The sequence below is a fragment of the Telopea speciosissima genome, chromosome 9 (genome assembly GCF_018873765.1).
Source record: "Telopea speciosissima isolate NSW1024214 ecotype Mountain lineage chromosome 9, Tspe_v1, whole genome shotgun sequence".
Lineage (NCBI taxonomy): Eukaryota > Viridiplantae > Streptophyta > Magnoliopsida > Proteales > Proteaceae > Telopea > Telopea speciosissima.
In genome coordinates, this window is record NC_057924.1 from 44,042,845 (window position 1) to 44,056,679 (window position 13,835).

The window sequence follows — 13,835 nt, forward strand, 5'->3', positions numbered from 1 at the left end:
GCACGATAGCGCATCGGCTATTGTGTTCTCGACCCTTGGTACTCTATGCATCTCGAATGCTTTGAATGCTTTTATTAGATCTTTTGCTTTGGCTAGGTAAGCTACCATTCGATTGTCTTTTGCCCCATAATCACCGTTCACCTGGTTTACGACCAACTGAGAATCACTTTTCACGATAAGTCCATCAATCTGGATGACTTTAGCTATCCTTAGCCCTACTAGCAGTGCTTCGTACTCGGCCTTGTTATTGGATGCTTGGAATCCAAAGCGCAACGCGAATTTTATTTTGAAGTCTTCTGGACTGGTTAGTATAAATCCAGCTCCGCTTCCCCCAGAATTGCTCGAGCCATCCATAAACATTGTCTAAGGCACTCTGGACTCGCTTTCTTCACGAACTCGTTCTTCTTGATCGTCCTTGTCTTCCCCCTGCATGCACTCGATCATGAAATTGACAAGGGCCTGACCTTTTATGATCATTCTGGGCTTGTACTCGATCTGGTATTCGCTTAGTTCTACTGCCCAAGCTATAAGCCTACCTAACACGTCCGACTTGTGCAATACCTTCTTCAGGGGCTCGTCTGTCATTACCATTATGAGGTAGGCTTAGAAGTAGGGTCTTAACTTTCTCACCACCATGACCAACGTGAACGTGAGCTTCTCGATCTTTGGGTAGCGACTTTCTTCTTTGAGGAGGACGTGGCTGGCATAGTAGACCGATTTCTATAACCCGTTCTCTTCTTTTACCAAGGTCATGCTCACGGCCATAGGAGCAGTTGCTAGATAAATCAGCAGTTCTCCCTTTGGGTCGGGTCATGCCAACAATGGTGGGTTGGCCATATATTCTTTCAAATCTTCGAACGCCTTCTGGTAGGTGTCGGTCCAAACGAAGTCTTTGGTTTCCCTATGATTTTTCGGGGACTAAAAGAAGGGCAAACACTTATCTCCCAACCGAGATACGAACCTGGCTAGGGCCGCTATTCTTTCATTTAGCCTTTGTACTTCGTAGACCATTCTTGGTGGGGTCATCTCTTATATGGCCTGTATTTTCATGGGGTTCAACTCAATCCCCTGCTGGGATACAATGTACCCAAGGAACTTGACCAAGCATATCCCAAAAGCGCACTTTATTGGGTTTAGCTTCATCTGGTTGGCACTAGTACTTCAAGGTCGGCTAGGTGGTCCACGGCCCGTACTCTCTTCATGAGCATGTCGTCCATGTACACCTCCATGTTTCGACTGATCTAAGCCTTGAACATCTTATTCACCATCCTTTGGTAGGTCGCGCCCACGTTCTTCAAGCTAAAGGGCATGACCCGATAGAAAAAGTTTTCTTGGTCAGACCAAAACGTTGTGTACTTCTCATCTCCTTCCTTTATCAGAATCTGGTTGTATCCCGAGTACACGTCCATGAAACTTAATCTTTCATGCCCAGCCATTGCGTCTATCAGGAGGTTTATTTTGGGGAGTGGATACTCGTCTTTTGGGCAAGCCTTGTTGAGATCAGCATAGTCTGCACACATCCTTCACTTCCCATTCGGCTTAGGCACCATCACTACATTCGCCAACTAGGTTGGGAATTGCTCCTCTTGGATGAAGCCTGATGCCCATAATTTATCTATCTCCTCCTTTATTTCTGCTTGTCACTTTGGGGCAAAGCTCCGACTTTTCTGTTGGACCAACTTCCTGGTTGGGTCCACGTGTAGGGCGTGTTCTACTACGCGACACGAAATACCTGGCATGTCGTCAGCTGTCCAAGCAAACACATCAGCATTTCTTTTGAGGAAGGACCCGAGCTCCCTTGCCTCTTCTTCTCCTAACAGGGCCTCGATCTTTATAGTTTTCGTCAGGTCGCTGTCGTGGATTGATATTTCTAGAAGTTCTTCGACCGGCTCACCCCGCTGATATCTTTGGTCTCCTTCACGGTTGTCACTGACCTCAATCGTAAAGGTTGTTCCCCTACAGTTGCCCTTGGTTTGTTTTACGAATGCAGTGTGGCATTCTCGTGCTTTCCTCTACTCGGTACGACATACCCCTATGCCGTTTGGGGTGACAAACTTCACCTTTAAGTGCTTGATGGAGACCATAGTCCCCAGCTCGTTCAGGCTTGGTCTTCCCAATATGACATTGTAGGCTGTCGTGACCTGTACCACCATAAAGTTTACCTTTATAGTTTTCTGGAATGGGGTCATCCCCACTGTCATCAAAAGTTCAACCGACCCCTTGATCGGGGCGGGTGCTCCAAAGAAACCGCACAAAGATGCAATTTCTGGTTTCAACGTCCCCGGCTCAAACCCAAACTACATATAGGCATCGTAGGATAGCATGTCCACTGACGCCCTGGTGTCTACTAATATACAGTGCACTGGTCTATTTACTATAATGCCTAAACCATGACAGCGTCGTCGGGTGGCCAGGTTAACCCTTCTAGATCCCCGTTCGAAAGAGATGATTGGATCGGTTCGCGCTTTCTTCTCTGGTACTTTAGCTACTGCCATGAACCGTGCCTAGGCCTTGGTTTTCTAGATGATTCCTGCCCAGGTCCTCCTAGAATGGTGAGGATAGTTGGGGTGTTGGAGGTGTTTGCCTCGATTCTTGTTCCACAGTTCTCTCTCCGATCTTCCTGATGATCCTCCTGGCGATCTCGCTCATCCCTACTTTGGGTCCGATCTTCCTTTCTGAGGTCGCTATTTGTCCCCCCGACCCCAAGGGTTGTCTCCCCAGTCTTCCTTGACATATCGTTGAAGGTGCCCCTTTTGGATCACATCCTCGATCTCTCTCTTCAATTATCGATAGTCCTCTGTGTCGTGTCCGACGTCCTGATGGAACTTATAGTATTTCTTCTGGTTCCTGTCCTCAAGCTTCGAGAACATTGGTCTGGGCCACTGTAGAAGGTCCCAATCATAGACCTCCATCATTATGTTCATTCTGGAGGTGTTCAGAGGCGTGTAATCGGGGCTTCGTTCTAGGTTCGGGTACCGATCCAACTTCTGTTTCTTGCTATCCTTCTTTTCTTCTTTCTTGCCTGTCCTCTTCTCCTTAGATACCTTGGTGTCAATTATCTTTTGAGCCTTCATGTTGTCAAACATGTTGGCATATTGATAGCATCGGTCCAGTAGCTATGCCATGGTGGATACCGGTTCTAGGGCGAGCAACTTGACCAGGTCATGGTTGGTGACCCCATTGTGTAGGGCATTGAAAGCCATGCCGTCATCAATGTCCTTTATCTCTTGGGATTCCCTGTTGAAGTGAGTGATGTAGTCCCGTATGGACTCGTCAGGTCACTGCCACACTACCAATAGGTTTTTAGTTGTTTTCTTTTGTTTGATGCTGCTTTGGAATCTGCTCACAAAAGCCCTAACCAGCTCTGTGAAACTCTTTATGGAGTTGGGTTTTAGCTTGGCGAACCAGAAGGCTGCTGGTCCCTTCAGGGAGGTCGGGAAGGATCGACACGACATGACGTCAGACCCGTTGTACACTGTCATCATTGCATTGAAGTAGCTTATATGGTTGTTAGGGTTGGTCTTTTCGTCATAAGCTTCAAAGATGGGCGGCTTGAAGCCCCGAGGAAGCTCTGGTCTCATGATCTCGACCGTGAAGGGATATTGGCCGGGTCTAAAATTCTCCTCTAGGGTGGCCCCTTTTTCCAAGGCCTCTAGTTTATCATTGATCTCCTTGAGCTTACGATCAAGCTTGCTCTCTGTGACCTAGCTCGCGCCTGGTCTGCCATGGTCATTGTGTCCATTTAGTCCCCGCCGATCTTCTTGACTGACCGATTTTGGGAGGCTGACCCATAGGGTACGTGAGTCTGAGAGTCTAGTATGGCTCAGCTTGGTATGGCTATGGGTCTCTCTAGGTATTGAGACTAATGGCTCTATCACACGGGATTGGTTCTCTCAGGCTTGAGTAGGTAGGTGTTCGGTCCGAACGACCGCTGGAGAGGGATGGGATGACCCGGCACAACTTCGGTTTCTCTGTGCCCCCACACCCCTAGGAGCTCTTTCTTTGTCAAACTTTGCTCTTGACTGGTTAGATTCTTGACTTAAGGGCAAGAACCCCTGTCCAGGAAACCAGGATCACTATGGAGCATCACACCACTCAATGAGATCAATGAGAATACTTGAACAGGTTTCCTTATATACCTGTTAGAAGATGGATAGCAGACCCCTGTAATTTTGCAGCTCACAGCCTGATGTATGACTTGGATCCCAGGTAATCTCTCTCCTCCTTATAATGGTGGGACCCACCTCTGAAAAAGTGTGTAAAATCCCCTAGTGGGCATGTGGGGACAATACCCTAACTTAGGGTCAAACCCTGTGCAAGCCCCATTGAATTTCAGCTTGCTGGAACTCTCTAGGCGATGCAGCAAGGCCCAGAGACCGCCCAGTGACTGATTTTGAATATTTTAATGGATTTTATTTGTGGGGACCAACCAATATGAATATGGGCACCCTCCATTGATAGAGGGAAGTTTGAGGGACCACCTCATGCCCTCAGTTCACTGTGGACCCCACTAGTGTGCCCAGAATCAATCAGAATCAGTTTAAAAACTGATTTTTGAAAGAGGCCTCCACAGACAAATAGGCCTCAATGAGGGCTAAGTCTATAAATAGGAGGGGTCTGAGCTAATTTAGAACCCTTAGTAAACCTGAAATCCGTGGGAGAGAAGAGAGGAAAGAAAGGAGAAAAAGAAGAAGGAGAAGAAGAAGGAGGAAGGGAGGAAGAAGAAGGGCTGTTGCCACCACCTATCTAGGCTGGAAACCGAGCCCTCCCTGGCTCTGTGCAGGTATAAGAACACCCTATTTGCCTGCTGTTTCTATTTTCCTCTCTCATTTCTGTGTTTATGCTTCCTGGGCAGCCCAAACTAGCTAGGGTTTGCCCAGATCTCCTCCACCACTCACTTAAACGTGATTTCTTGATTTCTCAATTTCCACAGTGTTCCTCCCAAGCCCTGATTTCTTCTCTCAGCCACTAGCTATATCGACAGCGTTTTTCTCGACCCACGATTTCCTCTGAATTCGCTACAGTACACTACTACGCTATAGTGTTTAGTCCAAAATTTAAATTGTGGCTTGCCTTTTCGGCAAACCTGGTAAAACATTTTCTACTCTATACTGGGTAGCGAACTCTGATACATGTTGGCCCTGTTACAGCTGTGAAGGGTCTTTGTTACTTTACCCTATTTTGCTATATATTACCTTGCTCTGATTTATATTGTCTTATTACATTGTGGCTTATACTATTACCCTATTCTATTATATATTCTGTTGTACATTGTTTTTACATTGTTGCTATATAATATTCTTTCTATTGTTGCCTCTAATTCCATTAATGTGCTTTATATTAGTCTAACATCTTGGCTATTGTTTACTGTTTATTGGTTCTATTACCCTGTTCTATTACCTATTTTATTAAACATTGTTTTTACATTGTTGCCATATACTATTCTTTCCATTGTTGCTTCTAAATCCCCACCCTGATTGTTGATTATTGCTTACCCCTCATATTTGTTTTTTTTATTTTCTTGGGCTTATGTCGTGCTTATCTTCACTTTGCTCGGATTTAAAATTTTACCCTATAAATCATATTTATTTTTAAATTATACTATTATATTATATAGTAGTTATCTTATACTAGTGCGTCAGGTAGGCAGCCGACACTATATTCTATACAGCCAATCCCTTTTACATGGATCCTACTATCTTTTGATTATTCCTTGTCTTGTTTTATATCATGTCTTCAAGTACTAATCATGTTCATAAGCGTAGGATTAGATTTGCATCCTCGAACATCGGATCTTTGACCGGTAAGAGTATGGAGTTGATTGATGCTATGCGAAGAAGAAGAATTAATGTGGCATGCATTCAAGAAACTAGATGGAAGGGTCACAAAGCGAAGGCATTAGATGATTTCAAACTATGGTACTTGGGAGATGAAAGTGGGAGAGGTGGAGTGGGCATAGTTGTTGACAAAGACCTTAAGAACGAAGTAGTAGATGTTAAAAGATTAGGGGATAGGATCATATCTATCAAGCTGGTGCTAGACAATGAGGTTATCAACATTGCTAGAGCATACGCACCCCAAGCAGGTTTGGATGAGAGTGTTAAAATACAATTCTGGGAGCACATGGATGGATTAGTACAGGGTTTTGGTTCGGGAGATAAAATTATTATTGGAGGGGATCTTAACGGACATGTGGGCAGGGATCATAGAGGCTTTGAAGAGGTTCACGGAGGATACGGAGTTGGAGAGAGGAATGAAGAGGGGATATCAGTGTTAGACTTTGCGATAGCGTTTGACCTGTGCATTACAAATACCTTTTTTAAAAAGAGAGATGAACATTTAATTACCTACAAGAGTGGGCACCATGCAAGCCAAATAGATTTTTTCCTAACAAGAAGGTTTGACAGACCTTTATGTAAGGATTGTAAGATTATACCAGGAGAGAGCTTAACCGCCCAACGTAGACTGATGGTCTTAGATATGTACCTCAGTACGGGAAAACGTAAGAAAGCAAAACAAGTTTGCCCTAAGATAAGATGGGGGCGATTCCAAGGAGTTCTCTTAGAGTCATTTTTCGATAAAGTAGCTCTATAAGGAAAGTGGGATTCTGAGGGAGATACCAATGAGATGTGGACTGAGATGATGACTTGTATTAAGAAGGTTGCTAAAGAAGTCCTGGGGATTTCAAAAGGTATGTGTGTGTCCCCTAAAGAGACTTGGTGGTGGGATGACGAAGTTCAAGCAGCCATTAAGACTAAGAAAGCTCATATTAAGACTTGGCAAAGGACTAACGAGGCAGATGATAAGATGAGATATTATGTAGCCAAAAAAGAAGCTCAAAAAACTGTCGGGAAAGTAAGAGTGAAAAAATATGATGACCTCTATAAAAAACTTAATACAAAGGAAGGGGAAAATACAATTTATCGGATAGCCAAAGTAAGAGAAAGGAAGAGCAGAGATTTGGATCATGTTAGATGCATTAAGAGTGAGGAAGGTCGAGTATTAATACGAGATGAGGACATTATGAAAAGATGGGGTGAATATTTTTACAACCTACTTAATGGAGCTATCTTGACCGATAAGATGGATTTAAAAGTGGAGAGGAATAGTCTTGAAGCCAATACACGTCATGAACATCTACAACGAGTTGGTGAGGCTGAAGTTAAAGAGGCCCTGCAGAAGATGAAGGTTGGGAAATCACCGGGATCGGATGAGATCCCAATTGAAGTGTGGAAGAGCTTAGGAGCACGAGGGATATCTTGGCTAACCAAGTTGTTTAACAAGATTTTGAGTACAAAGAAAATACCAGATGAGTAGAGGAGAAGCATTGTAGTCTCAATTTATATGAATAAAGGTGATATCCAGAACTTCAATAACTATAGGGGCACAAAACTAATGAGTCATACCACGAAACTTTGGGAAAAAATCATTGAAGTTCACTTAAGAAGAGAAACTATTATATCGGAGAACCAATTTGATTTTATGCCAGGGAGATTCACGACAGAAGCTATTTACCTTTTAAGGAGACTTATGAAAATATTTAGAGCTTACAAAAGGAACCTCCATATGATCTTTATTGACTTAGAAAAGGCCTATGATAGAGTCCCTAGAGAGCTCATTTGGCATGTCCTAGAGAAGAGAAGGAGCTCAAGTAACTATGTGGACATAATCCAGGACATGTATGAGGGCGTGGTGACGAGTGTCAAAACTGCAGAGGGCCGAAGTAGTGAATTCCCTATAACAATTGGGTTACATCAAGGATCAGCTCTAAGCCCCTATTTGTTTGCACTCATAATGGATGATTTAACCAGGCACATTCAAGATGAGGTCCCTTGGTGTATGCTTTTTGATGATGATATTATTTTGATGGATGAGACAGTGGAAGGGATTAATACAAAGCTAGAGTTATGGAGATCAAACTTGGAATCGCGAGGCTTTAAGGTAAGCAGAACAAAGATAGAGTATTTGATGTGTAACTGCAGTCAAACCAGAAGAGGTGATGAAGTGGTGAAACTTGAGTAGCGAACGCTACCACAAAGTGAATGCTTTAGATACTTGGGGTCAACCATTAACAAAGAGGGTGATATAGAGGATGATGTTTCTCACAGAATTAAAGTAGGATGGATGAAGTGGAGAGGTGCATCGGGAGTGTTATGTGACAAACGCATGCCTGTTAAGCTTAAAGAAAAATTCTATAGGACAGTTATAAGACCAGCCATGACTTATGGAGCAGAATGTTGGGCAATTAGGAAGAGTAATATAGATAAGATGAGTGTAGCAGAGATGAGGATGTTGAGGAGGATGTGTGGCAAGACCAGGAGAGATAGAGTAAGGAATGATTGTATTAGAAACAAAGTGGGAGTTACACCAATCCAGGACAAGCTTCGTGAGAGCTGCTTGAGGTGGTATGGTCATATCCAACGGAGACCTATGGATGCACCGGTAAGGAAGAGTGACCAGATTTAGTTTGATGGAGCTAAAAGAGGTAGGGGCAGGCCTAAGATGACTATTGGAGAAGTGGTAAGAAAGGATATGTATGCGGTAGGGCTCAATCCTAGTATGACCGTAGATAGAGTTGTTTGGGGGACTGAGACCCGTGTAGCCGACCCCTCATAGGGGAATGTTCCTGGGATGCTGTTTTGACCTTTTTTTTTCCTTTTACTTATTTTCTATTCTTCTCTCTTTTACTTCTTGTACTTCTTTTTACTTCTCTTATTTCTTTTACTATCATAGCCTCTTCGGATCCATGTAGCCGACCCCATTTAGTTGGGATAAGGTTATGGTTGTTGTTGTTGTTGAGCATTTAGTTATGCTGTTCTTATGGCCGAAACCTGGTTGTGCACAGCTGCACTACCCAGGTACCCTGTAGCTCTATGGATTGGAATTGGGGGTACAAGCTAGGGCTGCAGAGAACAAACCCTAGATAGTTGCAGCCCTGAACCCTTATTATTCATGCATTTCCAATGCTGCATGTGGCTGAAACCAGCTCCTAAGCCTGGCCAAAACCCTATGGTACTATTCATCTGGACTGCTTAGGCAGCTCTGACAGCCTGATGGTGGATCTGATGGATGATCCAATTGGACCATTGGGTAGGCCATCTCAGGGGCTACCTGATCCCCCAAACATGCAGAGGATCAAGTATAAGCCTAGCCTGAAAAGCCTAGCCTTGGTAACTCAGCCCAGCATCGATTTGCAGCCTCTGGGCGATGCAGACATCGCCCAGAGCCAACGCCAAGTGAAGGGAAATTGGCTGGATTGATGGACAGACTTGGGGAATCTCACCCTTTGACCCCTGGACACTGTGGGAAGGCTGGAAAATTACCAAAAAGCCCTTCCCCACATCTGTCATTATATGGAAATGTTTTGGAATCCTAGTGGGCCCCGCAGGGAAAGGAAGCCCTTCTGTGCTTGGTCCTACAGCACAGACAAGCCGTGGACAGCACTGTAAACATATTCTAACCTAGGGTCAGGAACTACCATTGAAATGCCTATTCTACCCTTTGAGGCACTGGCACTGGTTGATGTACCGAGACATGACCTAAGGCCCAGTGCAAGGCCTAGTGATTCCAAGTGTAACCAACTAAACACCGGGTCAACCCAGTAAGTTTAGGGTAACCCTAGGACTTCCAGTGACAGATTGATAACTTAACAACTTTTGATTTACATCTAGGACCGGATTCCGTGCTCGAGGTCAACGACCAGACAACTGCTAGAACTGAGATTGTGACTAAATACCTAGAGCCAAGTGCAAGTGAGTGAATAATTCTATCATATGAGTAAATGTAATCATGATCTGATGCCGGCTAATAAGAATTGAATATAATTACTGTGTTATTTACTTCTGTTCAATTACTTAAATCACTACATAATGACTGTCTGTTGATCAACACTATGAATTCTTCTATGATGATTATGAATGTTAGATTAGATGCCATAGTCGGCTTGGAAATGAGGCTCATGGTAGCCCGTAGTATGGGATGCGGTTGACACCACCTGACTCATATGATGCCATATAGACATGGGGCTAGAGCTTCATCACCCATGCTACGCACCCTTGCCAATAGGGGTTAAGGTGTTGGATGGCTGTGGGGGCGACCATCAAAAAAAGAGAAAAGAGAAAAAGAAATGAATAGAACACTGGAATGGTGGATGAATGTATAGAACATCGGAATGGTGCATATAGGCTTTAAGCCAGAAAAGAAAAGAAAAGAAAGAAAGAAATGGATTATCCCACAGGTTAATCACAGAGGGCTGGTCGGGCTGACCTTGGTGAACGAATGCGGGAGTTGACTGGTCCTCTTCGACAACTCAATTGGTGTATAGCGGGAAGGGGTTAGAAGCCCGCACCAGGGATACATGTATTGGGGATTGTAGTAGCACAGACCTGACTTAGTTGTATTGCTCGGTGGCTAATAATTAAACTTGACTTGCATATCATGTAGGACCATATGAATTGTGAATTGTGATTCCATGCGCATACATGATTGATGTTATTTGCTCATGAGCTTAGTGGGGCTCACACTCTGTTATGCAATGTTTTTCTTAGATGATTTTGCAGGTGGATGCTGCTGTGGCATGGCGGATCATTTCGAGGAGGAGACTTTTGGTTGTTATGATGATGTTGGTATGGACCTCGACGGAGGTCATACCGATCCTATGTACATTTTCGGTGGTTGTTGATGAAGACCATTGAAGTGTGTTCGTGACAGCTTATTGACTTGGGAACTCCTTTTGGGTTATTCGGAGTTATCCCCGTTCTGACTTGGTTGTTGTAGTTTTTCTTTTTTTCCTTTTTGGGGTTGAGTATGCTCGCCCTGTACATGTCTTTGTATGTAGTACTGTACTTATCAGTTTTGCTTCCTTGTTTTCTTTGTGTGTGGGTTGATGGGAAATGTAAAACTTTTATATGTATATGTTATCACTGTTTCCCCATATCGCTATGCTTCCTTTTATTATTGAACTGTAGTTTTTCTGCTGCACTCTGATCTTGCCTGTGGTAAAGAGATGGTTATGGTTCCATGATTGTAAGCACTGCTTTTAGATCAGTGGGATTTGGAGGATTGCCGTTATGCAATTCGGGTCACCTACCCAATCCTCCTAGGGGGTGGTTTGGGGTGTGACATTCTTCTTCTCGCACTTGCCCTAGGTGACCTAGAGGTGGGGATGGTGCGCGTGCTGCAATGGGCATTGGATTGGCTGTCCTTGCCGCCTGCAACTCCCTGACCATATCCCCGAAGAGGGCATTCTGCTGGAGCACCTGCTGATGTAGGTCATTGACTTGCCAACCGTGGCTGGCGCATCGAGGCCTAAGCTTACTGGGATAAATCCCTCCGGCAGTGGTAGCGGAGGAGGGAGAGATCCCGTACCTTGGGTGCCTCGAGTGCCTTCCAGGGTTACACTTGGTTCGATTGCTGCTATCGCGACCATGGTGGGTGGCAGGGATCCTGCCACCGCTATTGCAGTTGCTGGTGGCCTGCGCCTTACCGCTGCCACCGCTGCCTAGCAGGCAGTTTGTTTCCCAGCTTGTCCTCCGTCATGGCTGTTTTTCGTTGCATAGCGGCCTACTAGATTTCCCTCCTGCTGGGGAACATCTAGGTTGGTGGAAACAACATTTCGTTCACCGGTCATGGCTCTTGTGTGGTTTAGAGCTTTGAAAGACTTGTAACTATTGTTCCCACAGACAGTGCCAATCTATTGTGTCAAGAACTGGTGTTGGAGCGAGCTGTTCCTGCAAATATGGAATTAGCAAGAGGTCGGGCCGAGCCGGTTTAGCCACTTCGATGCTTAAGTCAGTACTCTTAGCAATAGATAAGAACAGTAGAGTTCAGATGATCATGGAAGGAATTTACCCAGCTATTTATAGGCGATGAATGAAACTCTGGGGGCAGAGACATGCCCTATTAGGAAAGGAGAGTCTGCGGCATTGAGTGAGATAATTCAGGAGTGATTTTAGGGATAAGGTTAACCCCCTAATCCTATTACGCCTTATTAGGTGGCGTATGACCGACAATCTCGGGCCATCGAGGCCCATCCGGTGATCGTGCTCTTTCTCAATAAAGTGTGGTGTCTGGGTCGTCCCATATAGGTCGTCCTCGTCCCCGATGTAGGGTGGTTATGGCCTCGATCTGGTCGTACCTTTTGGATGGCTTGGTTTGATGATCTCTCGTTGCTCGAGCGTGCCCGACCTTGCACCAACGGTCTTTGGGGCCTCGCATATGTGCTTGACCTCGCTCCCCTGGACAGGGGTAGCCCGCGCTCGTCCTACATGACCTCACCTCATCCCTAGTACACGTATCAGCCTCCTATTGGCTGGTAGTTTTTATGACGTATCAGTTTCCTAAGGTGGTTTTCCCATATTTTAAAAATTCTTTATGGGAAGAGCCCTACCATAAACTTAGGGCTTCCCATTGAATTTGGGGTGTCCAATTCCTCTTTGTTTAAGGAGATTTCGGGTAGGTAGGGAAGTGTTTTAGTAGCTGGAAAAATCAACTCTTATTCTTTGCAGGCAAGGAAACAATGCTCAAATCTGTTGCTTTCTCTCTCGTAAACTATGTTGGCTCACATTTTAAACTACTAGTCTCTCACCAAGAGGGCTTACGCAGAGCAGCAACAGATTTCTTTTGGGGTGATGGATCAAAGAAGAAGAAAATTCACTGGGTAACTTGGCTGCGATTGTGCCAATCGAAAGAAAAGGGTGGTTTAGGCTTTAGAGATCCGTCTTTACACAATAAGGCCCTCTTATCGAAGGTGGCGTGGAGACTATGGAGTGAGCCGACCTCTATGTGGGCACAGTTTATTAAGGCGATTTATTTTCCAAGGAAAGAGTTTCTTGAGGCTAATATGGGATCCAATCCCTCTTGGGCGTGGAGAAGCATTATGGAAGGACGGAGGGTATTGGAGTTGGGACTACTATGGCACATTGGTACAGGTGAGAAGGTCAAAATCTGGACTGATAGATGGATTCCTACCTTACCTGGTTTCAAGGTAAAACATCCACCTATTTCTCCATGTTCGTTGATTTTGGATGCTGAACTTATTGATGACAATAATAGATGTTGGAGAAGGGATATTCTGGACCGTTAATTCCATCAGGAAGATAAGGAAGCCATCCTCAAACTTCCACTTAGCATGTTCCCTTAAGAAGATCTCCTGGTTTTGGGCGATTCTAAGAATGGTGCTTTCTTGGTTAAGAGTGCCTACCACATTCTTAGTAACGAATGATTAGAAAATGAAAATAACATATCCACTACTGATTCTTTACAAAAATAAAAAAAATTTTATGGAGGGCAGTTGGAGATGGCATTGGTTCAGCATCTGCACTAAACCGTAGAAAACTTTCTGTGGACATGGAGTGTTTGAGAAGTGGTTCTGGGGAGGAGAGACCCGAACATATCCTCCTCCATTGCCCATATGCTCATGTCGTTTGGTTTGGTTGCAACCTTCCCCAACGAGTTCCTGTAGGGGTGAGTCTATCTCAATGGATTGCAAGGTGGTCATCATATCTCACAATGGGTAGAGCGGCAAGGAAGGAGGCTCGTTCCCTATGTTCCTTTATTTGTTGGCATATTTGGTGTGCGTGGAATGATTTTCTCTTCACAGCAATGGCTATCGCTCCAGGGGTTGTGATATTGGCTGCTCATCAATCATATGCTGAGTTCCATGCATCTACAGTGAAGCCTCGACGCCCTACCAGCACGCCTGCGGTTTCTACAACCTCCATATCTTCGAGATGGACACCTCCTCTTCCAGGTTCCCGCAAGCTTAGCTGTGATGATCCATGGGATCCGAAGAGTAAGCGGAGTGGTATCCGTTTCTCTTGTATTCTCATCGCTAC

At 44.7% G+C, this 13,835-nt stretch overlaps 1 protein-coding gene across 1 annotated transcript; it reads left to right on the plus strand.

The window, feature by feature from the left end:
* Positions 1 to 5,730: 5,730 nt before the first annotated feature.
* LOC122638941 lies at positions 5,731 to 6,594 on the plus strand. Its single transcript, XM_043831793.1, has one exon. The coding sequence runs from the start codon at positions 5,731 to 5,733 to the stop codon at positions 6,592 to 6,594; it is 864 nt and encodes a 287-aa protein (XP_043687728.1).
* The last annotated feature ends 7,241 nt before the right edge of the window (positions 6,595 to 13,835 follow it).